Source organism: Rosa rugosa, chromosome 7 (assembly GCF_958449725.1).
Source record: "Rosa rugosa chromosome 7, drRosRugo1.1, whole genome shotgun sequence".
Lineage (NCBI taxonomy): Eukaryota > Viridiplantae > Streptophyta > Magnoliopsida > Rosales > Rosaceae > Rosa > Rosa rugosa.
Window position 1 is genome coordinate 5,620,166 of NC_084826.1, and position 23,594 is coordinate 5,643,759.

The window sequence follows — 23,594 nt, forward strand, 5'->3', positions numbered from 1 at the left end:
ACGCACTCTCGGGGTTTTTATAGGAACCAGGGATTGACCGTAGTAGAGGAAGAAGATACAAGGAACCTTCGTGGTAGTAATCTCAAAAAAACACGCAAATCATGAAAAGTCAAGCATAGATTATTATTATTAACCACTATGTTTGGAAATAACAAAGTGACTCGAGCTATGGGTTTGATCGATGACTGCTTTGTCTGTGATTTTGTCTCATTTAATGAAATAAAAGAACAAGTTTAAGATTCTGATAAAGCTTTGTTTATAACTAACGAAACGCGTCGGGATTGAAAAGTACTCGAACCGTCACACTAGCACAAATCACAAACTGTAGTATGAGCATAATCCAAGAGATACGAGACGGAAAAAGTCATGTGAGAGAGACAGAGAGAGAGAGAGTGATTAGATTTTAGATAGAGAAAGAGGCATTTCCACGTGGACGCGACGCGTACAAGAGTATAGATATGAAGGTGACCGGAAAGCGCAGGCAAGAATTTCTATGATGAACGCGTTTGTTTATGTTTGTTAAAGTGACGATACGAAAAGGATTGTCGAGTTGAAAAGAAATGAGCCTTTTCTCTGAAGTTTAATCTGAATTTCCATGAAACGCTATAACCTAGGGAAGTGGAAGGGTACTTGTAATTGTAGCTCATACTACAGAGTACGTGTGTTGGTGCAGAAAAATTCCGTTGAGGAGTTTGACTCACCAATTAATGCGGACTGGAGCGAGAGCTGACCGGGAACAATCGAGAAGCTTCCTTGGAGCGTTGACCTGGAGTTTGGCCGTCGGCTCGAGGACAAGGGGGGGTACCTGCAGAAAACTCTCCGATGCCTAAGTCAGTACGTTTCTTAGTAGTGGAGTAGAGTGAATTGGAATTCGATGCATTACCTTGATGTCGAGCAGCCTATTTATAGGTGTACCTCGGCGTGGGCTGCAAGTAAACTTGCACAGCAAGCCGTAGTGACTTGAGCGGCACGCCACCATTAAGGCCGTATTTACTCCTGCAATAACCGTCACTTATTGGCGGCCATGATTGTCATACTGAATGTCGCATTTATCGTCGCATTTACAGCTACATTAACCGTTGCATTTACTATTGTCATTACTTCTCTTTAATTGCCTTGATTGCAGGGTCAAATTCGTTGACCACCCCCACAATGCCCCCAAATTTTCTCTTTGGACATTTGTCCAAAGAGGAAATTTCCCAAAATCTGGACTTCTCTCTGGACACCCATGCTTCTCCCTTGGACACCCATTGTGAAAACCATCTCCAAAGAAGGCCTCAGATTTCACCAGCCCAACCTCTAAGCCTATGTCAAGTCACACCTAGCTCGACCCAGGCCCAATTTTCGTTTTCTTCTTTTTTCCTTTTTTTTTTTTTTTTTTTTTTTTTTTGAAACGGGTCAGACCCGACCCGATTACCCCACCCCCAGGCCTGAGTTCATCCCGACCCGGATAGGTCCCCGACCCTGTTTTGCCTCCATTTCCGCCGCGGCCCAAGCCGGCCTCCTTCCGACCCGGATCCGGCATGATTCCGGCCGGATTTTCCGACTCCTTGTTGCTGCGAGAATCTCTGGATTCTCCTTTGATCATACCATGATTTATCGCTGCATTACCCCTATAAAGAAGATCCCAATTTCAGTTGGTTCCTCACACCATCTTCGACTTCGCCGGCGACGCCTACTCTTGACCCCAGCTGCTCGATCTCGGCTCGCCTACACCCCGATCGGCCCCAGACCTGTGCGGCCCAGCCTCGTCGCCGTGCTGCCGTTCCAGCCCGCAGTCGGGTCTTAGCACCACTTTGCCCGGCCTCCAGCCCCGCGCGATCCGGCCACGGCCCTAGCACCGCACGATCCGGCCACGGCCCTAGCAGTGCACGACCCATCCTTGGTGCAGCAGACCCACGTCGCCCCAGGCCCTGGTCGGTGCTCCTGAGTTTCGCCGGCGACTCCCCCGCCGGTCAGCCTCCCTCACCTGTCCGTGCCCCCTAGCTCGAACCCGACCTGGTACTTCTCTTTTCTTTGTCTTCTGTTTCTTCCTTTTTATTTCTTTTATTTCATTTTATTTGATTTTATCTTATGATATATGATACATATATTTCCCTTCTTTTGCACGTTTATGCGTAGGAACATTAACTACCTTTTTGTTCTTCGTAGTTTCTGCCTCCCGCACCCATGGTTCGCATCAAGCACACTGATTCAGCAAAAATCCAAAAGAAAACTCCAGAAAGAGTTGAGGAGTCCGTGCCTTGGAAACCGACGGATCGCGACATCGAAAAGTACATCGAGGAGTACTCCATACCGAAATCTGTTAAGCTCTTGCCTGTTCCTGCGGACGCCGATATTTACACTGGCAAAAACTTGCCCGTTGGTACCTTGATTTTATCTCCTCAGCACCTGAGATTTATCAGGTTTCCCGTACACCCCGTCTTCCAACTCATGTGGGCCGTACTTGGTTTGCACCCACTTCAACTTAATCCGCATGCTTATCTTCTTCTATCTGCATTTTTAATCATGGGTTGGAAGTGGGGGGTTTCCTTAGGACTTTCAGATTTTCTTTATCTGTACAATTGTGCCAGGATTGGTAAACTCAGATATTTTAACTTTACTCCATATCCGAAGATGAAGGTGTTCGGGGGTTTATCCAATAACTATCGAGGATGGAAATCCAGGGCCTTGTTGATCACTGGTGGATGGCGCTCCCCTGAGCTAGATCTTTTGCCCCCGAGAGCGTTCGCAGACGACCTTGGTACGTATCTTTACCGTTTTCTCCCCGTACTTAATTCCCTCTACGGTGCCTGCCGATAAACTTTCACTCGTTTTTTTGTTTCAATCGCAGCTTACAAACTCTCTCAAGCCAAGGTCAATCTTCCCCCCAGCCGTATTGCGTGGTTAGAAAATCACCTTGTGCAAAGAAAGTGGTTTCCTTCTCAGTTTATAACTCGTGAGAATCTTCTCGAGGCCGCATCCAACCGCCCATCAGCTTTATTTGGCCGCTACCAAGAATATATCGACCATGCGCTCTCTGGGAAGGAACTAGCGCTTCATGTTGTACAGATTGAGGACAATTTCTACATATCCGACGAGTGCGAATCACTATTTGCTGAGTATCTCGAAGTCAAGGACACCTTTCGTTTAATAGTTCCTTGTTCGGCTGTGGTCACTGTCGAGGGGGATGAAGCAGGAGAAAGCCTTGAAGTAGAGGAAGGAGGGTCCCAGGATAACGTTTCGGATGAAGGAGTTTCGTCTTGTTCGGTAAGGGAGCTACCTCAATCGGTTCCTCCTCCTCGGAAGGTGAGAAAACGTAAGGTCGGAGATCTCGTAGCTGGCAATGGCCCATCCCATTCCTCTCGAGTGGAACCGGTTCGAGACATTTCGTTGCATTCTCCGCTGCAGAGGGTTCATCTTACTCCGCCACCCGTGCTAGCTACCATCTCTCATCCGTCCCCTCGAAGCGCCCCTGCGTCCTCGGCGACCCAGTCGGTCATGATGCCTCCTCCTCCACCCAAAGTCCTAGAATTAAGTTTCAAGAAACGCGACAACTCCTATGTTCTGGCAGGAGAATCCTTGTTTGCCAATGGTCCGGCCGCGTCAGCGGTAGCCAGTGCCTTTGCATCACTGAGCCCCAATTCAGAACTGCTTCCTATGAGTCCTACGGAGCTTTACAATGACATGTGCGCTTCTCAGCTAGATGTGAGTACTTTTTCCTTTTTCCCATTACTTTCTCCTTGACGCAAATGATTTTTGCTCTATTCATTTAGTTCTTTCCTTCCTGTACAGGCCCTCATGGCGTCTCACCATTTCCTGCGCAGCCTCGACGCCTTCAAGTTGAAGCAACAACAACAATTGGACGAGGCGAGTCGCCAACTCAAATCCCAGGAAGAGGAGCTTAACGAACAGATGAAAACAATGGTGGACCTAAGTCACCTCCTCGAGGACAAAGATCGTCAGATATCGACATTGAAAGCCGACTTGGACTTAGTAACTCGGAGCAAGGAGGAAGAGTTCGAGAGAGGGGCTGCTCAGATGAAGCGCGTATCAGCCAAAAATTTTCTGCTGGGGTGGAATCAAGCCTTGACCAGAGAGGAGGACAGGTGCTATGTTGGCCCCGACGAATTCGACCGTTACTACGGATTTGCCCCTATGTGCTACTCTCCCATTCGAGGCATGTTTCCTGGGGACGTCCCCTCACCAGCATCCAGCGCTTCGGAGGGCCATGACCATGGGGGTGAGGAAATGTCCTCTACCCCTCGATCTAAATGAATGTCTGAAAGGACAAGTGTTGCTTTCATTTGCTCCTTTGTTCCGCATTCTGAGTTCCTCATCTTTCTTTCTCGTAGTCTTGTTGCTCTTACCCTTGTTGGATTCCTCCTTCGGGATTGTCCCAACTACTGATATTTGTAATGAGCCTTAATAAAACAGTAATACGTTTCTTTTGACATGCCTTCTTCATTATTGAGTACTTTTCTCTTCAATCGTCTTTGAACGATTGACACTATCGTTCCCTCGCTTATCCGCCTCCTCAAGTATTTACCAACATGCCTTAAACTACCAATCACATGTACTAACCTTGAGTGCTTTGCTTGATTGCTCCCTCGAGAGCTTGCCTGTTCACTCTACTTACCTTGAGTGCTTTGCTCGATTGCTCGCTCGAGAGCTTACCTGTTCACTTTTTTGTCTCTTCGAGAATTCACCTCCTCGAGAGAAACTCATCTCCACGAGCCTTTGCTTTATTGAGAGTTTTTCGTTTTAAGAAAAGACTTGCTTCCTAAGAGGTTTTCCTCTTGAGAAAAACTTGCCTCCTCGAGAGTTCTCCTCTTCGAGCACTGTTTTTACATTCCCAACATGCCCCCTTGTTTTTCTTCTCTGTGCGCGCAGTCGCTCAGGGAGAAAAACAAAACAAAACGCAATGTACTGGAGAATTGGAAACCAAACCTGGGTTACCAGCTGGCGATAGCTTATGGGAGTGCCCCCAGGCTCTGAGGAGTTGACATCCTCTATCAATCTCGTAGTAGGGTGAGGCACGCCGTCCCGCTTGGAGCATTACTGTAACTATCCTACTCGAGGAACCAGTCCTGAAGCATTAGGGCAACTGTCCTGCTCGAGGAACCAGGTCCTTCGTATCAAAGCAACTGTCCTACTCGAGGAACCAATTCGTAACCATTAAGACAACTGTCCTGCTCGAGGAACCAGTTTTGAAGCAACAAGGCAGCTGTCCTGCTCGAGGAACCAGCTCCTATGAATCAACACAACTGTCCTGCTCGAGGAACCAGTTTTGAAGCAACAAGGCAGCTGTCCTGCTCGAGGAACCAGCTCCTATGAATCAACACAACTGTCCTGCTCGAGGAACCAGTTTCGAAGCAATACGGAAGCTGTCCTGCTCGAGGAACCAGCTCCTATGAATCAACACAACTGTCCTGCTCGAGGAACCAGTTTGGAAGCAACAAGGCAGCTGTCCTGCTCGAGGAACCAGCTCCTATGAATCAACACAACTGTCCTGCTCGAGGAACCAGTTTCGAAGCAATACGGAAGCTGTCCTGCTCGAGGAACCAGCTCCTACGACTCGACACAACTGTCCTGCTCGAGGAACCAGTTTTGAAGCAACAAGGCAGCTGTCCTGCTCGAGGAACCAGCTCCTATGAATCAACACGACTGTCCTGCTCGAGGAACCAGTTCATACCCACCCCCGCCCGCAAGGAGGGTGAGGCACGCCATCCCACCCCCGCCTGCAGCGAGGGTGTGGTCCATCATCCCACCCCCGCCCACAGCGAGGGGTGAGGCACGCCATCCCACCCCCGCCACCGGCGAAGGTGTGGTCCATCATCCCACCCCTGCCCACGGCAAGGGGTGAGGCACGCCATCCCACCCTCGCCGCCGGCGAGGGTGTGGTCCATCATCCCACCCCCGCCCTCGGCGAGGGGTGAGGCACGCACTACAAAAAAAAATTGCAACAGCCACGGCGCACTGCCGTAGCAAAAATCTGTTTTGCCGTGGTAAAAAAGCATTTGCGACGGCTCTGCTACGGCAAAGCTTCTGACGCCGTTGGTGGCGTCGCCAATATTTTTAGCCACGGCAAAATGCAGTCGCAGACCACTTTTGCGACGGCAAAGAGCTTTGCGACACTTACTCTGCTACGGTTTCATGCTACCCCTAATGCCGTCGCCATTGCAAAATATACTACGGCAAATTTCCGTCGCAGCATAATTAATATTAAGATAATTATATTACTTCCCGCCAAAATTTATTTCCTACCAAATTTATTTCCCGCCAATTTTTTCCCGCCAATTTTTTTTTTGCTGCCAAACTAATTTGCTTCCCGCCAATTTTTCAATAGAAAATTTTGCTACGGTCTCGTTGCCGTAGCTTCGGTGTGGTGTTATATAGAAATATATATTCTTGGCTACGGCAATTCACCGATGCTAGTAGCCAACCAGTATTTTTTTTTTTTTAACAAAACCTGTAATTTTGCAATATCCAAAAATGGGATAAAAATATCAATACACAACACATATATTGTTCATTAACTCATCTATTTCATTGCAATGTAATTAAGTTGTTGCACTGTTAGTATAGGTAATTAGAAGAAGTACAAATTAAGTTATGCCCAAAACCAAGTTCCTAATGAAGACAACCAAGAGTAACACTTAACAAAAATATGCAATAACATATTGAAACTCAGCCCATTGCTCTATCACTGCTTGAATCTGGATTCCCTTCTTCTCCTATAGACTCCCTCCGAATTTCATGGTCACTAGTTGCATCTGGAACCTAAGACATCAAAAAAAAAAATTAGATATATCATGTATGGCTTTGCATATCACCCTTTTTCAATATCACACCATAACCCAATTCCAATAACCAAACACGCAGATTCGCAGGTTGCATCATTTTTTATAATCATATTACAAAGAGAATATGGCAGTATGAGAGGAAATTTCAAACCAAGTGTCAGTACGTAATGCAGCTTCAAGTTGATTGGTACAGTGAAGGTAATGCAGTACTAATTAGTAAGAAAAATATAGAATGTAATGCAGCAACACCATATAAAGTTAAAGTACAGAGAAACATCTATTGCATTAAGGATTTGATTACTCACGTCACAGAACACAAATGGCTAAAGAGTGATCTCTTCTCTTCTAATTCACAATCATATATGAACTAAGATCACAAAACACAAGTATCTAAAACAATAAGCTATAGAGTAACTTACTAATCCATAATCCTAAACAAATTTGCCGAGCAACCAAAGCAAAATGACATCAGATATAGCAGGCATTGTAAAGAAATAGCAAAATCAAGATCTAGAGAGATATCACAAGCCAGCTCAGATCTGGAACCCAAAAATCAAGACCCATGCAATTCAAAATACATGAAGATTGGTCCTTTGAGGCATTTCATCGAACATATTATGTGCATTATTAAACAAAGATTAATATCCTGAATACCGGAAACAGAAGTAATCGAACGAAGCTGAACAAGCTACTGTGAAGCTCAATTATCAGTAAAATTGCAAAGACTTCTTGCTGAACATCAACTACAACGCGCTAAAAGTTACTGTTTCTGGTTTTCTGTGACTGAGTTGGTAATAATCATGCACAGCAATTTTTGAATATGCAGATTTGTCAACAATCATGCACAGTAAGCTACAAAACCGACCACTAAAATGCATTCACATAGTAGTGCAAGTATTTAGACTACAACTCATTCAATCACACTAAACTTATATGCATTCACATGTATTCTGATTAAACGTAGCCTAAATGTGTTAAATCAAACTAAAGGCCTTCCCCAATCAAACTCACACATGGCATTTCCAATTTACCTGATATATTTTCGAAACTAAACAATTTGCAGAACTATAAATTGTGCACATCAAATAAGAGCTAAATATTCAAACAATTATTGTTGTGATGACAAACCTGTCCATTTTGATCTGTGCCTCTCTTCTCTTTGTTCTCCAAAAAATCAATTCGAGCTTGTAGCATATTAAGCTGATCCTGAAACTTTTTTGCCACAGATTCAGTTACTTTCTGTATTATATCATCAGTGGTTTCAGAGGAATTTGGTGCATGTAGGTAGACAAATCTTCTAGGCACGCCAGATCCATAGGTGCGACAATATCCATGGCCATCCTCTCCAATCAATTCATGAAATATACGGTCTTTGACAGCCTGAAGGTTCCTTTGGTCCTCAGGTTCTAATAAAAGTCGTTTTTCATATTCTTCCTACATTCAAGTATAGAATTACCAGCTTGAAAATAACATATAAATTAGAAACTGAAACATTATCATACAATATACTAAAAATAAAGCTTACAATGACTTCAACTACTTCTGGTTTTGACTGGTCTCGTGCTTTTTTCCACACATTCATCTTAACAGTTTCTTCTCCATTTTGCTCCATCTATCGAATGCAAAATAATAGCAAACTGAATCTATATTCCAGTCCAAATTTCCATATTTTCAGATTTCAATACAAGAACCAAATTTATAGATGAAATGGAAAAAAGAAGAAACTCATCTCCTACCGAAGAAACACATAAATGTAGAATGAAGTGGAATACCTCAAATCGTAATTGAGCAAAGTGTTTTCGACCAGTAGTATGAACTGGTCCACGAAGCTCCCTATTGATAGAATTTCTTCTTGCTATCATCTGCAACATCAATCTCAAGGTTAAAACAAATAGTGATTCTGGTATTCGATAATCTATTTATAAATATTGTGCCACTAATACCTTAGCTTCCTCACTACTCCAATAGGCAACTAGCTCACTCCATTGCTCTGTCACAATATTGGCAGGAACTTTTGAAAGAATATCTGGATCTTCTTTGTTTTTCTCAAAGAAGTTGAGTTTCGTTTTGCTTTTATGATCCTTCCACAGACTATTGCAACATCTCAAACATACAGTTTTATATCCTTCTGGAACATTGAGCAAATTATCCTACGAAACATTGATAGGTTAGGATTAGTCTATACTTGAAACTAGTACTTTTGCTTTATAATTTTAAAACAAATCAGAACCAAAAACTAATTGCAAATACATGGAATCAAGTTTTTTTTTTCTTTCATTCTAGTGTTTACCAACAAATATAAATGACATATGTACCTTAACTTCTTTCCATATTCCATCTTTCACTTCAGCTCCAACAGACTTCCAATCAATTATTGTAAGGGGAATTCTTTGCCCATCCCTTACAATTTGTCCTAACTGCGACTTTAATTGGGCAGCCCTATCTCCCACAGGTTGGAACGTAGAATCAAACTTGATTTCAACTTTAACTCCAGTATTCCATTCTGAGATACCCTTATTTTGACCTCTGGAACTTTCAGCAGTAGCTTGTACTTCCATCTCTAACCAAGTTTTTTTTCAATATCAAATTGTAACTTTAAAACAAAAAAGATACTACATTACAAATATATTAGATATTGAGTTACCTGCTGGTGGAGATGGTGGTGCAGGGGGTGGCGGTGGTGGAGGAGGTGGAGGAGGTGGAGGAGGCGGTGGAGGAGGAGGTGGAGGGGAAGGAGATGGTGGTGACAATCTTGAAGACTGTGATGGCTGTTGTGATGAGGAAATGCTGTTGCTTGAAGATTGAGAGCTGCTGGAACTCAAATATTCAGCCATGGTGCGCGGTCGACCAATCTTCCTTTTCTTCATGGTTAACTGAAAAAGGACATTTACAATTATATGAGAACATAATGTTTCGAATCGAAATAACCAACAAGTTTTATATGACAGAAATACCACAGTTTATTATAAATTGAAATGACAGAATCACATTCCATTGCCCAAAAAAGACCGTAATTAATACCATATATTCCATACACGAAGACCAAGTTCCAGCAAACAAAAAAGACCTATGCACACAAAAATCTGCACCTATAAGTGCCATCTTAACCTACATCTACTATATTACAAGTTACGGTCTCAATCATCCATTTCAACATCCATTGACTCGCTTGAAATACCAGCTTCTTCAGTATTGTTAGTTTGCACAAGGGATAAGTCTCTTGAAGGCATGTCAACAACATTCAGCCATTCTTGCCCTGAAGGATCTAGAGCATACCAAACTTGATGAGCTTGAGATGCCAATATGAAGGGTTCATCCCCTATGCAATCATTTTTGTACAACAAACGCTTGAAGTTAACTAAAGGAAAGTTAAAATGGTCTAACTTTATACCTGTAGCAGGATTAACCCAATCACACTTAAACAAAACATATTTGATATCAATACCATAAGAGATTTTGATAATATCTGTCAATCTCCCATAGTATGGTGAAGAGTCAATAGAAAGATTCTTGTCTGCTTGTAAAGTTACACCACTATTCTGTGTTGAGCGATGATTATCAAGACTTTTCACTCGAAAGAAAAACCCATTCGCATTGTAAGAAGTCAATCTCTTTGCTGATGGACTAGGAGAATTAGACAAAGCAATAACTTCTTCACTTAACAATACAGAACTTGTTCTTTGCAAATTGATAACCTGATTTAGGTAAACAATAGTTAAAAACTGCACACTATAAGAGACCGAAAGATGAACTAAATATATCTAATTATAGCTAGCAACATACATGCTCCTTAAACCAGTTTGCAAATTCCCGAAAATGAACTCTCTGAACATAGTGTTCATTTGCAGCAGGAAATTGTCGTCGAATAGTAATAAGATGTTCACTGCAAAGTAACAAGAACATCATTACTTTTCTGCCCAGAAACTCAGAAACTATCCACTAAGTTTCTTAGTTTCTAAGAAATGTTTTACTTCTCATATATATTGTTGATTATATGCAGATTATAAAAAAACAAAACAATAAGCAACATGACATACTTGAGAAATGGTGTGACTGCTTCTGTATGGAATAAGATCCATCGATGAGCTTGTGTTCGAGTAATTTCCTCAAGTACAAAGTCTTTTCCCTTGTTTATATCGTCATCATTTTTTTTCCTTGCTGGTCTATTAAACTTGCTTTCCACATCATTGAGATACTGAGTACAGAAGTTCATGCACTCTTCCATCAAATAACCTTTAGCCATTGATGCTTCAGGACAAGCCCGATTCCGCACATATTCCTTCAAGGTCAGTAGATACCTCTCAATAGGGTACATCCACCGAAAAATTACAGCACCAGCAATTAATGCTTCATCAGCTAAATGAATTGGTAAATGCTCCATTATATCAAAGAATGATGGCGGAAATATCTTCTCAAGTTCACAAAGTGTCAGCACTATACGAGCACGAGCCTTTTCTAGATCTGCTGCACAATTATCCATTGAGCATAACTGTTTAAAAAAACTACCCAGATCAATCAAGGCCTGAACCACATTCTCTGGTAAAGAACTTCTTATAAATAAAGGAATAAGTTGCTGCAATAGAATATGGTTATCGTGGCTCTTAAGACCTCCAATACTACGATCATGTAAACGTACTCGACGTGCAATATTGGAAGCAGCTCCATCTGGCATTCGTGATCCTGATAAGGCTGAAAAGAACATATCTTTCCCCTTATTGTTCATCTCAAACTCAGCAGGATCAGCATACTCTGTACCGGACTCTCTCCTCTTTAGATGATACTGCTCCCTAATTCCCATAAGTTCCAGATCACGACGAGAATTCAAATTGTCCTTAGACTTTCCAGCAACTCCTAATATTGAGAAAAGAACATTATCACAAATGTTCTTTTCTATATGCATCACGTCAAGGTTGTGACGTATCAGGTTGTCTTTCCAATATGGAAGCTCATAAAATATACTTTTCTTCTTCCAATTATGCTTCTTTTTCATCAAAGGATCATTATCAGGTTTTTGCACCCCAAGCACCTTCCTTCGCTCTAGATCTTCCCGCTTGTACTCTGTAAGAACACCATTTGATTCCAATTGTGCAAGAAGATCTGCGCCAGATAAAGTTTTAGGCTTCCTTCTATATTCTGTATTGCCATTAAATGACCTTGAATCTGCTCGATACTTGTGATCATAGGGTAACCACCGCCGATGAGTCATGTATGAAGCTTTTTTACCAAACTTCAACCGCTGGTAACCACTTTCAGAGTTGCATGATGGGCAAGCAAATTCACCTTTTGTACTCCACCCCGACAAGTTAGCATAGGCAGGAAAGTCATTAATCGTCCACAACAATGCAGCATGCATTTTAAACATTTCATTGCTGAATGCATCAAATGTTTCTACACCATCTTCATATAGTTCCTTCAATTCTTCAATGAGTGGCTGCATGTAGACATCAATTTTATCACCGGGTGCCTTAGGACCATCAATAAGAACAGATAAAAATATAAAGGGCTGCTTCATGCACATCATAGGTGGTAAATTGTAGGGAACCAATATGATAGGCCAGGTACTATGAACTATATTCATAGACCTAAATGGGTTGAATCCATCAGATGCTAACCCAAGCCTTACATTGCGAATGTCTCCCGAAAAATTTGTGTGTTTTTGGTCAAAATCTTTCCATGCAAGAGAGTCTGCAGGATGCCTAAACACACCATCATCGGTTCTTTCCTCTCCATGCCATCTCATAAGCTTTGCTGTTTTTGAAGACATAAACAACCTTTGTAACCTTGGTTTTAAAGGAAAATATCTTGCTTGTTTTGCTGCTTTTCGTTTCCCAAGTGCTGCAACATCATTTGAACTACCATTGTTATCTTTCCATCGAGATGTCTTGCATATTCTGCATTCATCCAAATTTATGTCTTCATTTCTAAACAACATACAACTGTTAGGACATGCATCTACTGTTTCATAAGTGAATCTGAGATCTTCTGTTAACTTCTGGGCTTCATAATATGACTTGGGAAGTTGCACACCTTCAGGCATAGATTCTTTTGCTATCTCAAGTAAAGTTTTGAAGGATTTATCTGTCCATCCATGGAGCACCTTCGCTTGCAAAAGACGAACTGTATATGACAAAGCTGTGTGTCTCTTAGAACCCGGATACAATGGAAGGTTTGCATCCTCAAGAAGTTTCAAGAACTTCTTGGTAGGTTCGTTTGCCCCTACATTAGGATTAGTTGAGTTTTCTTCACTAGTCTGATCATGTGTTCCTACATTAGGAGCTCCTAAAGCTTCTTGGACAAGTCTGACCATATCATCCTCCATATAACAATCTAACCCAATACCATTTTGATTTCCATCCACTGGATGAACATAATGATTAGGCTCACCATGTTTATCCCATTTCCTATACTTCTTAAAGAAACCATAATCACGAAGATGCTGCCGCACAACTAATCTTACATAGAGATAACGATTTTCGCACTTTCTGCAAGGACAATAAATCCTTGAACCCAGATCCCTATTGATGTATGCAAAAGTCAAAAATTGATCTATTGCATCATAATATGCTAGAGAATGTCTATCTGCTAAATCTATCCATGATTTGTCCATATTTCTCCTTAAGCAATCAGATTCAACATCTACGTCAAATAACCAAGAAAAAAACAGTTTATTAAATTATAACCATGACTACTAACCAAACAAAGGACTTCAAACAATTAACCAAAGTGAACAAACATTGCCTACAACTGAGCTGCCATCAAAATACAACACAAAAACTATAAATTCCCAACATCAAAAGTATAAAATTACTATCAGCTAGTTCAGTCCCTAAAAGAAGGTAATTAATTAAGCAAAGAACATATACTCCAGTTCCAATAAACAGATAAGCTTTGTTCAAAAATACATTAAACAAAAATATATATAAAAGCGGCAAACAAAAAAGATAAAGCAGATAGCTACTGCATTTATACCCAATAATCTCATCCAAGACACAAAAAAGTTGAGGCTTACCTTGAATTTTCTATGACGAGTGGAAGATAGATGATAGAGAATAGAGGACAGAGCAGATTAGCCTCCAAGTGATAAGCAAATAACCTGCAAAGCCAAACAATAAGATGCAAACAGGTTATGAAGTATCAAACTTTAGTGCTTCAGGCAAACAAAACCAATTAACTGAAAGGGAATGAAATTCAGCAAAATCAGTAAACATGCATGAACCAAACACAATACAAAACTCTTTCGTGCTTTGCTGACGATTTCCAAACAATCCATGGATTGATGACCACCAAACAAACCACACAATGCATAATCATCCAGTCCTGATCGTGAAAAAAAAAGAATGCATATAGTAACGCCTCTTATTCATCAGAGGAAAAAAGCTGAATAAACAAAGCATTGCCCCATGATCGAAGATGACAAAACATTAGAATGGGCTTTTTGTTGCTAGTTATGAAAAGGTAATCATGTGATGGTTAAAGATTCAAGCAAACTTTGGAGTCAAAAAGTTAGAACAGTGGCCATTCTCCAAATTTAAAGCCAACAATGGATTTCATTCCCTTCTTTTGGAAACGAAAAAAAAGGAAAAAAAAAATGAAAATGAAGATCTCTTGAATTCTTAGTGAGAAAAAATAAAAGAAAAAATTCCTAAAAGTTCAGCTTGACCACCACAAATAATACTACTATATATTTTGCTAAAGTCCAATAACATAACCTGATTAATGATCAATAGCTCAAATTTTGTTTTTACAGAAGGTCCCAAATCCACCTGCTCATTTGTACGATAGGGTTGCTTTCATGTGTGGGAGGGAGCCAAATTTTGAGCTTCCTGAAGAGGAGAAGCAGGAACTGATGAAGTTCAAGTGGGATGAATTCTTGGCGGTGACTTGTCACTCCATTAACAACAAAAAGCTCAAGAAGTGGCAGTGGTCTGAGACACTTCCATTACAAGATGGTGACTGGGATGACAAGCAAGAAGTAAATGGTCTGTCAACTTCGGAAGATGGGGAGGAAGACACACGACTCTCTTGATCCTAATGGTTCAAGGACAATGCTTAAGATTTCCAGTTCTAACAGTTAAGTGCTAGCTAATAATCCTCCATTTTTTAAAGTATAAAGGCCCATATTAGGGCAAAGATGGTAGATTTCGTTGTCTTTAACTCTTTATTAAGCAAATGCCCAGTAAGTAGTTTCAGATTAGAAGCATCATAGTGGTCATTTGTCGTTGGTTCAAATGAACCAGTTCTATGAGAAATCTATTAATTTATTAAATGCTGTTCGCTGCTCAGTTGGACAAATAATGCTTCAGAAATAATTTGAAGAAGAAACGTGATCTGAAGGTTAATTTTTAATATGCTGCAATCAAATAGCAGTACCTTAGTTAGAAAGTACTTTCTCTAACAGTTCACACAAAAAAAAATGCATCATAAAACTACAACAAGAATTTGGCGTCCATAGATGCCTACTGTCTCTAACAAGGCACATTTAAGTTCACTATGACACATTATTGTTAAAGACAAGTTTTTAGCAACAAACCTGAAGGTAGTTGAGTATATCGCCTGTTGCAACTCTAGATCCCCCTTCTTGTTTCCCACAGATCCACTGATAAATTATATCCTGAAAAAAAAAAATGAAATAATTAAAGTTCATATTGCCAAATGCCAAGGTTCCATCAATAAATGTAGATATGTAGTGCAATTTCAAAGCATATTTACACATCAACCGAGCATTATATATGTGTGTAAAAAAAATTGAAACATGCATATGTGGAAGCTTTGCAGAAGCAATGGCCCACTGCCTGAAGGCTACAGCAAGTGAATGATATTAGAATCCCTAGTCCCTTAGTAAACTAATGGAAGCAACATATTCTTCAAATTTTTAAAAAGTCACAAACACCAGCGGACACTGAACAAGAACTCCTGTCAACAACCAGGTACTACCAAGATGGCTATGGAACAAACAAGGAACCCATGTATCTCTTGAGCCAATATGGCACAACACAAGTATACGAAATTTCAGCAAAAGCCTAAACTGACTCACTCATAAGAAAAAGACCAAACCAACCATTTAGAATCTCAATCACATGTTGCAATTCACTCTAAACTCAAATACAGTTCCAAAACTATAACCCTTTGTTTTCCATTATTCTTCATATAAACCCATATCAGAACACTCCTCAGTAATCCTTTCATTCACTTCTGATGGGTTGATTATCATTATCGTCTCTCTAAATCAATAAAAATGCAAACTTTGATAAACCAATACAACTATGCCTGTAGAGAAACTCTGAAAAAAAATTTCATCCAAACTCAAAACCACTAATCACCCAATCCAAAAAATCGGAAAAAAAAAACCAACGAAACACCCAATCTGACATATCCAAAACCAAAAAACATAACTATTCTTCCATAAATAAGCAAAATCAAAAGTAATTTCAGACAAATTTTCTATAGTTAATTCCTCTCAGACTACAGAAATCATACTCTTCCATTTCATAATTTAAACTAACTGAATTGAACCCATTGATGGAAGAGAGAAGATAGTTGAGAGAGTGAATTGAACCCACCGAATTGAACCACTGATGGAAGAGAGAAGATACTGAGAGAGCGAATTGCACCCAACTTGAGAGATCGAAAGAGAAGGTCAGTACTGACTATGGCATATGAGGTTCTTCGGATGCAGACAAGTTTTAGGGTTTAGGAGAGGGGAAGATGGAGTATGAGATGGATCGAACAGAGGGATCGAATAGAATGAAAATATTGGAAACAAAGAGATGGGATTTACCTTGGAATTTGATTAAGCCCAGAAAGAAAAGAAGAGAATAGAAGGCGTTGAATGTTTAAGGAAGAAGAAGAGAGTTTGCGTTTAGGTTTCAAATCTCAGGGAGTTTGTGTTTAGTTCATCGGGAACTAAAAGATAGACGCGCCTAATTTTCGTCTCTTGGCGCCTTGGAGCTAGGTTAAGTTTGCTTTTCAACATATCTGGAAAATAAGTTGAAAAGTAAATAAAGGCTACGGCACCTGCAGTGAAGCAAGAATTAGGAAAAATCTTGCTACGGCATTTTTAATGCCGTTGCAATTGAAGCATTTTTATGCTACGGCTCTCTTTTGCCGTCGCAAACTTTTTTTTTTTTTGCGACGCCTTGTTTCCCGTAGCAAATCTATGACCAATGGCGACGGCATTTTTGCGCCGATGCTAACTGGGGTGGCCATTGCAATTATTTTTTGTAGTGACGCCATCCCACCCCCGCCTGTAGCGAGGGTGTGGTCCATCATCCCACCCCCGCCCTCGGCGAGGGGTGAGGCACGCCATCCCACCCCCGCCTGTAGCGAGGGTGTAGTCCATCATCCCACCCCCGCCCTCGGCGAGGGGTGAGGCACGCCATCCCACCCTCGCCTGTAGCGAGGGTGTGGTCCATCATCCCACCCCCGCCCTCGGCGAGGGGTGAGGCACGCCATCCCACCCCCGCCTGTAGCGAGGGTGTGGTCCATCATCCCACCCCCGCCCTCGGCGAGGGGTGAGGCACGCCATCCCACCCTCGCCTGTAGCGAGGGTGTGGTCCATCATCCCACCCCCGCCCTTGGCGAGGGGTGAGGCACGCCATCCCACCCTCGCCGCCGGCGAGGGTGTGGTCCATCATCCCACCCCCGCATGCAGCGAGGGTGAGGCACGCTATCCCACCCTCGCCGCCGGCGAGGGTGTAGTCCATGAGGTCGCCCTTGCTAATCGAGCAATAATTCTGTCACTTTGTCCATTGCCCTTAATCGCATTTCGACATGAATTGTAAACGAAAATTACAGGAGTATTTGCTAAATGCTGATCGGTGTTACCTGGGTTGATGCCCATTTGCTACTTTGTATAAAGACTCACCGATGTGCCATTAGATTTCAGCTGCGAGCCCTCGAGGGCCGGCCTGGTTACGCTCATCGATCACTTTCCTCAGCACATGCTTCCTTAGAGCCCTCGAGGATTGGTCTGTACTGGCTCTTCTTATTCATCCAATAAGTGTGTCGCTTGCCCCCTCAGCGTGAGGTCTGCTTAAGCCTTTATCGGTGGCGCCGCCGGCGCCCGTGCTTATTAATCTGTTGGTTTGGCAAGCACCATCGCTAGCCTTGTCTCATCCGCAGCCTTTACAACTCGTTAATCAGAGGCAAGTTTGGATCTTGGATTAGGATCGGGGTACGTCCAAACTTTTATTACTTCGGGCTTGTATTCCATCACTCCCAGTCCTTAGTGACGGAAATGAGATTTCCAATGGCGCAGCTCCCTCCATCACTTTTTAGGGAAAAGTGCTTCCCACAGACGGCGCCACTTGTTGGTGCAGAAAAATTCCGTTGAGGAGTTTGACTCACCAATTAATGCGGACTGGAGCGAGAGCTGACCGGGAACAATCGAGAAGCTTCCTTGGAGCGTTGACCTGGAGTTTGGCCGTCGGCTCGAGGACAAGGGGGGGTACCTGCAGAAAACTCTCCGATGCCTAAGTCAGTACGTTTCTTAGTAGTGGAGTAGAGTGAATTGGAATTCGATGCATTACCTTGATGTCGAGCAGCCTATTTATAGGTGTACCTCGGCGTGGGCTGCAAGTAAACTTGCACAGCAAGCCGTAGTGACTTGAGCGGCACGCCACCATTAAGTCCGTATTTACTCCTGCAATAACCGTCACTTATTGGCGGCCATGATTGTCATACTGAATGTCGCATTTATCGTCGCATTTACAGCTACATTAACCGTTGCATTTACTATTGTCATTACTTCTCTTTAATTGCCTTGATTGCAGGGTCAAATTCGTTGACCACCCCCACAACGTGCATATATAAAACATGGTGTCATTTTTTAGCCAAAACAGAGTGGCCAACGACGATGTTTAAAAGTACGAGATCATCGATCCATGTTATGCCATGGTGATGTAGGAGTAGTAAAATCGGAGAAATTCTAACACAGAGCAGCCAATGACGATGTTCAAAAGTACGAGAATATCCATATTATTCTGTAGTGAAGTAGAAGTAGTAAAATTAGAGAAACCCTAAAAGTTTACAACATAAGATCCAATTGATAAAGAATCTAATTCATTGTTTAGGGTTTAAAGTTCAGCTCGGTAAATTTGGTCCAACAACTGAGTTAACATGTACAATTATGAAGCGCTTTAAGTCGCATTCAATAATATAAGATCGAGCGGTAATATATATTAGAATATTTCTCACACAATCTCAACTGCAGCTTCCTGTAACTTGAGTATGTCACAATCTTTGTCTGCCCGCGTGGACATTGTTGATCGTATAGTTGCATTAAAAACGGTAGAAGAGAATTATATAAGTTCGAGTCCTTTTTGAATTTTGAGTGTGAGACTGGTGCTTGGGTGGTTTAGTCAATACTCAATGCGGCTTGGGTTGGTGGGGGCGGTTGCAGATTCTGCGAAACTTTCCGGCGATACAGTTTTTCCAAGAACCCTGTTTCCGGGAAGATTCTGGGAACCGATCAGGAGCTAGAGCCTCTCTAATTTTATATGCTTCCCTCAGACCCAGAAAGAATTTCGTTGACTATACCATTTTAAAACACTTGTTCAAGTACTAAACGCAAAGACGGCAAAGTACAAAGAAAGATTATGCCGTTATATGCTTCATCTTAAAGCAATCGGATTTTTAAATATTCCAACAATCATGCAATTAAAAAACAGAGAGATCCTTTTGGAATATCGAAAAAGTGAAGGGTTTAAAAATCAAATGATACTGAAAGAAAGAAAGAATCAAATGGATGATCATCCAAAATAAGATCATAATCCACGACATTCATGTATAGTGCATACGCATTATCTATGTCCAAAATATTCCAAAGCCTTGGAAAAGTGCGTTTAAGATAATGGAAAAGGACTTTTAGTGTCCCATGTTACAAGTTCTGTCACAAAATCAAAGACCCACATACCAAAGCCCATGGCTTCTTCTTCTTCTTCAACACTCTTTGCAGCCATTGACATGGGCACAAACTCATTCAAGATGATCATAATCCGAGCCTACCCAGATGGCAAGTTCCTCACCATTGATCATCTCAGAGAGCCTGTGGTTCTTGGCCGTGACACATCATCATCCACAACCCCTTTTACACTCTCAGCTCAATCTCAGCTCATTGCTATTGAGGCCCTGAAGAAGTTTCAGAACACATTGATCTCCTACAAAATCAGCAAAGCTCAAATCCGCTGTGTTGCAACAGCAGCTGTGCGTGAGGCTGTGAATAAAGGTGAGTTCTTGAAATGTGTTAGTGAGAAGATAGGTTTGGAGGTTGATGTGTTGCCTGGTGAAGAAGAAGCTAGGCTTGTGTATCTGGGTATACTTCAGTTTTGGCCTATATATGAGAAATTGGTTCTGGGTGTTGATATCGGAGGTGGGTCTACTGAGTTTGTGATTGGGAAGCAGGGGAAAGTTGTTTTTGGGGCTTCATTGAAGTTGGGGCATGTGAATTTGACCCAGAAATTTGGGAACAATAAAGAAAAGGTTGCTCAGATTAGGGAGCATATTAGGTTGGTTGTTAAAGAATCTGGGTTGGTTAGGAAGATTAAAGATTGTGGCTTTGAAGTTGTTGTTGGGTCCTCTGGTACTATTAAGGCAGTTGAGAAGGCAGTGTTTGATGGGTATGTGAATAAGAGCAATGTGATTGAGGTTAGCAATGTGGCTTCTTTTGGGGATGGTAGGAAAGATTGGAGGTTGAGTAGAGGAGAAGTGAAGGGTGTTGTTGAGAGTTTGTGTGGTGGAGGAGAGGGAGAGAAGATCAGGAGAGAAAAGTTCTTCGAAAGGCGGTCTGAGTTTATTGTTGCTGGGGCTGTGTTGTTGGAGGAGATATTTGAGGTGCTTGGAATTGAGGAAATGGAGGTTTCTGGTTATGCATTGGCAGAAGGTGTAATTGCAGAAAGTTTGGCTAAGGTTAACGGTGGCTATGATCTGAATGCCAATGCAAGGTGGTCATCTATTGTTCGGCTTGCGATGAGGTATAATGGCAAGAAGAGGATGAAAGCTGCTTCTCAGTGTGCCATCATTGCAAAGGTTTTCAGTGAATTTCTTGACTTTCAACAGTCTTTGTGTAGATTTGGATAAATGTGATCAATAGTAGATACCAGCTAAAGCTTTAATATCATAGATATCATCCCATATGTTTAATCCTGTGTTAATGTTTGGGAAATATGCGCTCTAATAATCTGGTTACTTCGTTCTAGTATGTATAGAGCCACTTGCATCATAGCTGATGCTATATGTCACACCTCTATTTTGTTGAGGATTTAATTTTCAAATGCAATGAAGCCTAATGAACAACCAAAGCAGATGTATATCCATGTTAAAATAATAAAATTTCATATTGAGAAGATTGAGTTATTTTGTAACGTCCAGTGTTTTGAATAGATGACTTTTGCAGGAGATTTTTGAAGGTTTAAGAAAATGTGATGACCTAGCTGATAATCATGCTGCCTCCTTAGATGACAAGGATCTTGAATATCTTGAAGCTGCAAGCTTGCTTCACAATATTGGGGTTTTCATTGGGAAAAAAGGTTACCACAGGCACTCTTATTGTATTATCATGGTAATGCTTTTTCCTTTTAATGATATAATTGATGTACACTGAGAATCAGCACCAGTATAGATTTCCAAGTTAATTCATTGAGTAGCTCAATCTTTGGTGTAGAATGGCGAGCATCTCCATGGTTACAGTTCTGAGGAGGTTAAGGTATGTCAAATGTTTCTTCAAGTGCTCTGTCCTGGTTTGTACATTCTGTATAGTGATAGAAATCTCTGCAGCTAATAGCACTACTTGCAAGACATCATAGGAAGCAATTACCAATCTTTGATCCTACTTGCTTTCAACAGTTTCCAAGAGAGGTAGCTTCTTACAGAACTATAAAGTTGTATTCCTGTGTTTTTTTTTTCCCCTTTCAATTATATATGTAGTTGAAAACAATATTTATTTGTTCTTTTATGTTTGCTTATGCATACTATCTAATTTTACTTACAGATCACAAAGAAATTCAGATATCTATGCACAATTATCCGTGTTTCTTTTGCACTACAACAAATGGAATTCTCAAACTATGAAGGTTTTAATCTGGTATTTCTCTGCTCTGGTTTCCGACCCTTATAAAGTAGGTTTCTTTGTCTCTGCAGTTGTAGAATCCTAGTGATAAAACAACAGAGGCCAAACATATCTTGTACTATTAATGTTAGATTAGTATTATTGTTTTTGGTGAGTGAAATCACCCCCTTATTTCAATGAAGAAAGGGAATGCAATGCGGGGTGCCAATTTCACTCCCTTTCTTTCAAAAGAAAATTATCAATATTTTCATATCTATACAATTTTTTCGCCCAAAAAAATTGTTTGTTGTTGCCATTGGATCCTTTCATCTAATGGTAAGAATGCAGCAAAGAGACCTTTGGACGTGATGAATTATATACAATGCATTCTAGTTAGGCATAAGCTTGCTCAGTCTGAAGCTTTGCATTTGCTGTTGTATTTTCATCAGAATGCATGCAAACTTGCAAAGCCCTATGTTATATCAAGGTTTCAGCTACCATAGCTAATTGACTGACCAAATCTCTAGTGCTTCTTAACTAAAGCAATTTCTTTTCCAGTGTCCCTGTCTGTATCATTCTATCATTAACTCAGTGTTGTTGTCAGGTAAGCTGTGGTGTAAAAGATCAAACCTCTTTACATGTTGTAAACCCTCTAGCTGAGGATATTGAGGATGAACTAAGAGAAGAATTGGAACAGTTCAAACTGGTAAGTTTCTTCTTTTAAACTTTCATATCTAACTACACTTTCATCGATATGTTTAAAAAAGAACTTATTTTTTTATTTTGTCTCCAGGTATTCCTTAAAGAGCTGCTCATTGTTGCTCCTTCTAGTGTTCCAGATATGATGGATATTCGCATAAAAGATGTTGCTTGATGTCTTGCAAAAGTTCATATGACATTCGGCCCAGTCAAGGTTCCATGCTGCCTGTGGATCATTGAACCTGTATCTCTGATTAGCAATGTGAAATCTTAGTAATCAGACAGCAGATCACATGACCATTATATAGCGAATGTACACCATGGAAGGATAGTTGCCCAAGGGGAAGGAAAGCTTTAATGAACCATTGACAGAGGTGATGGGTCCGTTTTTGGCGCTGATATGTGTATAATCCCAGCAATGTGGTTAGTTCAAATAAAGAACAGGCTAGGGAATTGGGAGCTATAGTTACTCTTATATTTGGTTTTAAAGTTTAGCAGAGAAAGTTGTAACCCCTTACAGATAGTAACAGATCGAGTTTATGTACAGGCGAAAAGAAAAAGATAAAACAAGTTTTGAATGAAGATTCAGTTTTGCAATCAACCAATCATACATGGAAGCAATTGCAAAATGTAGTTAGTGTGTTTAATCAAGATCTTGATGCTGGTGCTGAAAGTAGTTGCTTGCCCAGTTATACTCGGTTGTATTCAATCTTGAGACACAAATATTTGCTCGCTGCCTTTCTCAATTTGTTTAGAACTCCAGCTTGGCTGAGAACATGTGATGGTGTAGTGCTACCCTTGATTCTCACTGGGTTCTGATATGTAGAGGTAAGTAACCAATCAAAGTTGTGCGTGCGCATTAAAAAAAATTAAAAAGTTAACCAAAAAAAATAAAAATAAAAAGTTTTAAAAGAAAATTTGTAAAAATCGCCGTTGCCGGGGATCGAACCCGGGTCACCCGCGTGACAGGCGGGAATACTTACCACTATACTACAACGACTTGTTGTAGTATAAAAAATTAAAAAGTTAACCAAAAAAAATAAAAATAAAAAGTTTTAAAAGAAAAT

The 23,594-nt window shown here is 41.1% G+C and overlaps 2 protein-coding genes and 1 non-coding gene across 3 annotated transcripts; 1 reads left to right on the forward strand and 2 right to left on the reverse strand.

The window, feature by feature from the left end:
- Nucleotides 1–9,922: 9,922 nt before the first annotated feature.
- On the reverse strand, nt 9,923–13,392 carry LOC133722716 (uncharacterized). The gene is made up of 3 exons (XM_062149590.1): nt 10,823–13,392; nt 10,569–10,668; nt 9,923–10,480 (listed from the first exon to the last, which is right to left on the reverse strand). Exons 1-3 carry the CDS (start codon nt 13,390–13,392, stop codon nt 9,923–9,925), a joined length of 3,228 nt encoding a protein of 1,075 aa, XP_062005574.1.
- Nucleotides 13,393–19,464: 6,072 nt separating this feature from the next.
- LOC133723815 (uncharacterized) lies at nt 19,465–23,304 on the forward strand. The gene is made up of 7 exons (XM_062150681.1): nt 19,465–20,810; nt 21,178–21,342; nt 21,445–21,486; nt 21,558–21,638; nt 21,772–21,864; nt 22,433–22,534; nt 22,622–23,304. Exons 1-7 carry the CDS (start codon nt 19,707–19,709, stop codon nt 22,700–22,702), a joined length of 1,668 nt encoding a protein of 555 aa, XP_062006665.1. The 5' UTR covers nt 19,465–19,706; the 3' UTR covers nt 22,703–23,304.
- Nucleotides 23,305–23,455: 151 nt separating this feature from the next.
- On the reverse strand, nt 23,456–23,527 carry TRNAD-GUC (transfer RNA aspartic acid (anticodon GUC)). Its single transcript has one exon. It is a non-coding gene; the product is annotated as a tRNA-Asp (tRNA).
- Between the last annotated feature and the right edge of the window lie 67 nt (nt 23,528–23,594).

Bases quoted from the DNA above. Each gene is read 5' to 3' on its own strand.
- LOC133722716 (XM_062149590.1), bottom strand. From the start codon at position 13,392: ATGGACAAATCATGGATAGATTTAGCAGATAGACATTCTCTAGCATAT. The intron at 10,669-10,822 runs GTATGTCATGTT...GTTACTTTGCAG, and splicing joins GCAGTCACACCATTTCTCAA to TGAACATCTTATTACTATTC. The intron at 10,481-10,568 runs GTATGTTGCTAG...TACCTAAATCAG, and splicing joins CAAACTGGTTTAAGGAGCAT to GTTATCAATTTGCAAAGAAC.
- LOC133723815 (XM_062150681.1), top strand. From the start codon at position 19,707: ATGGCTTCTTCTTCTTCTTCAACACTCTTTGCAGCCATTGACATGGGC. The intron at 20,811-21,177 runs GTTTTCAGTGAA...TGACTTTTGCAG, and splicing joins AGTGTGCCATCATTGCAAAG to GAGATTTTTGAAGGTTTAAG. The intron at 21,487-21,557 runs GTATGTCAAATG...AAATCTCTGCAG, and splicing joins ACAGTTCTGAGGAGGTTAAG to CTAATAGCACTACTTGCAAG.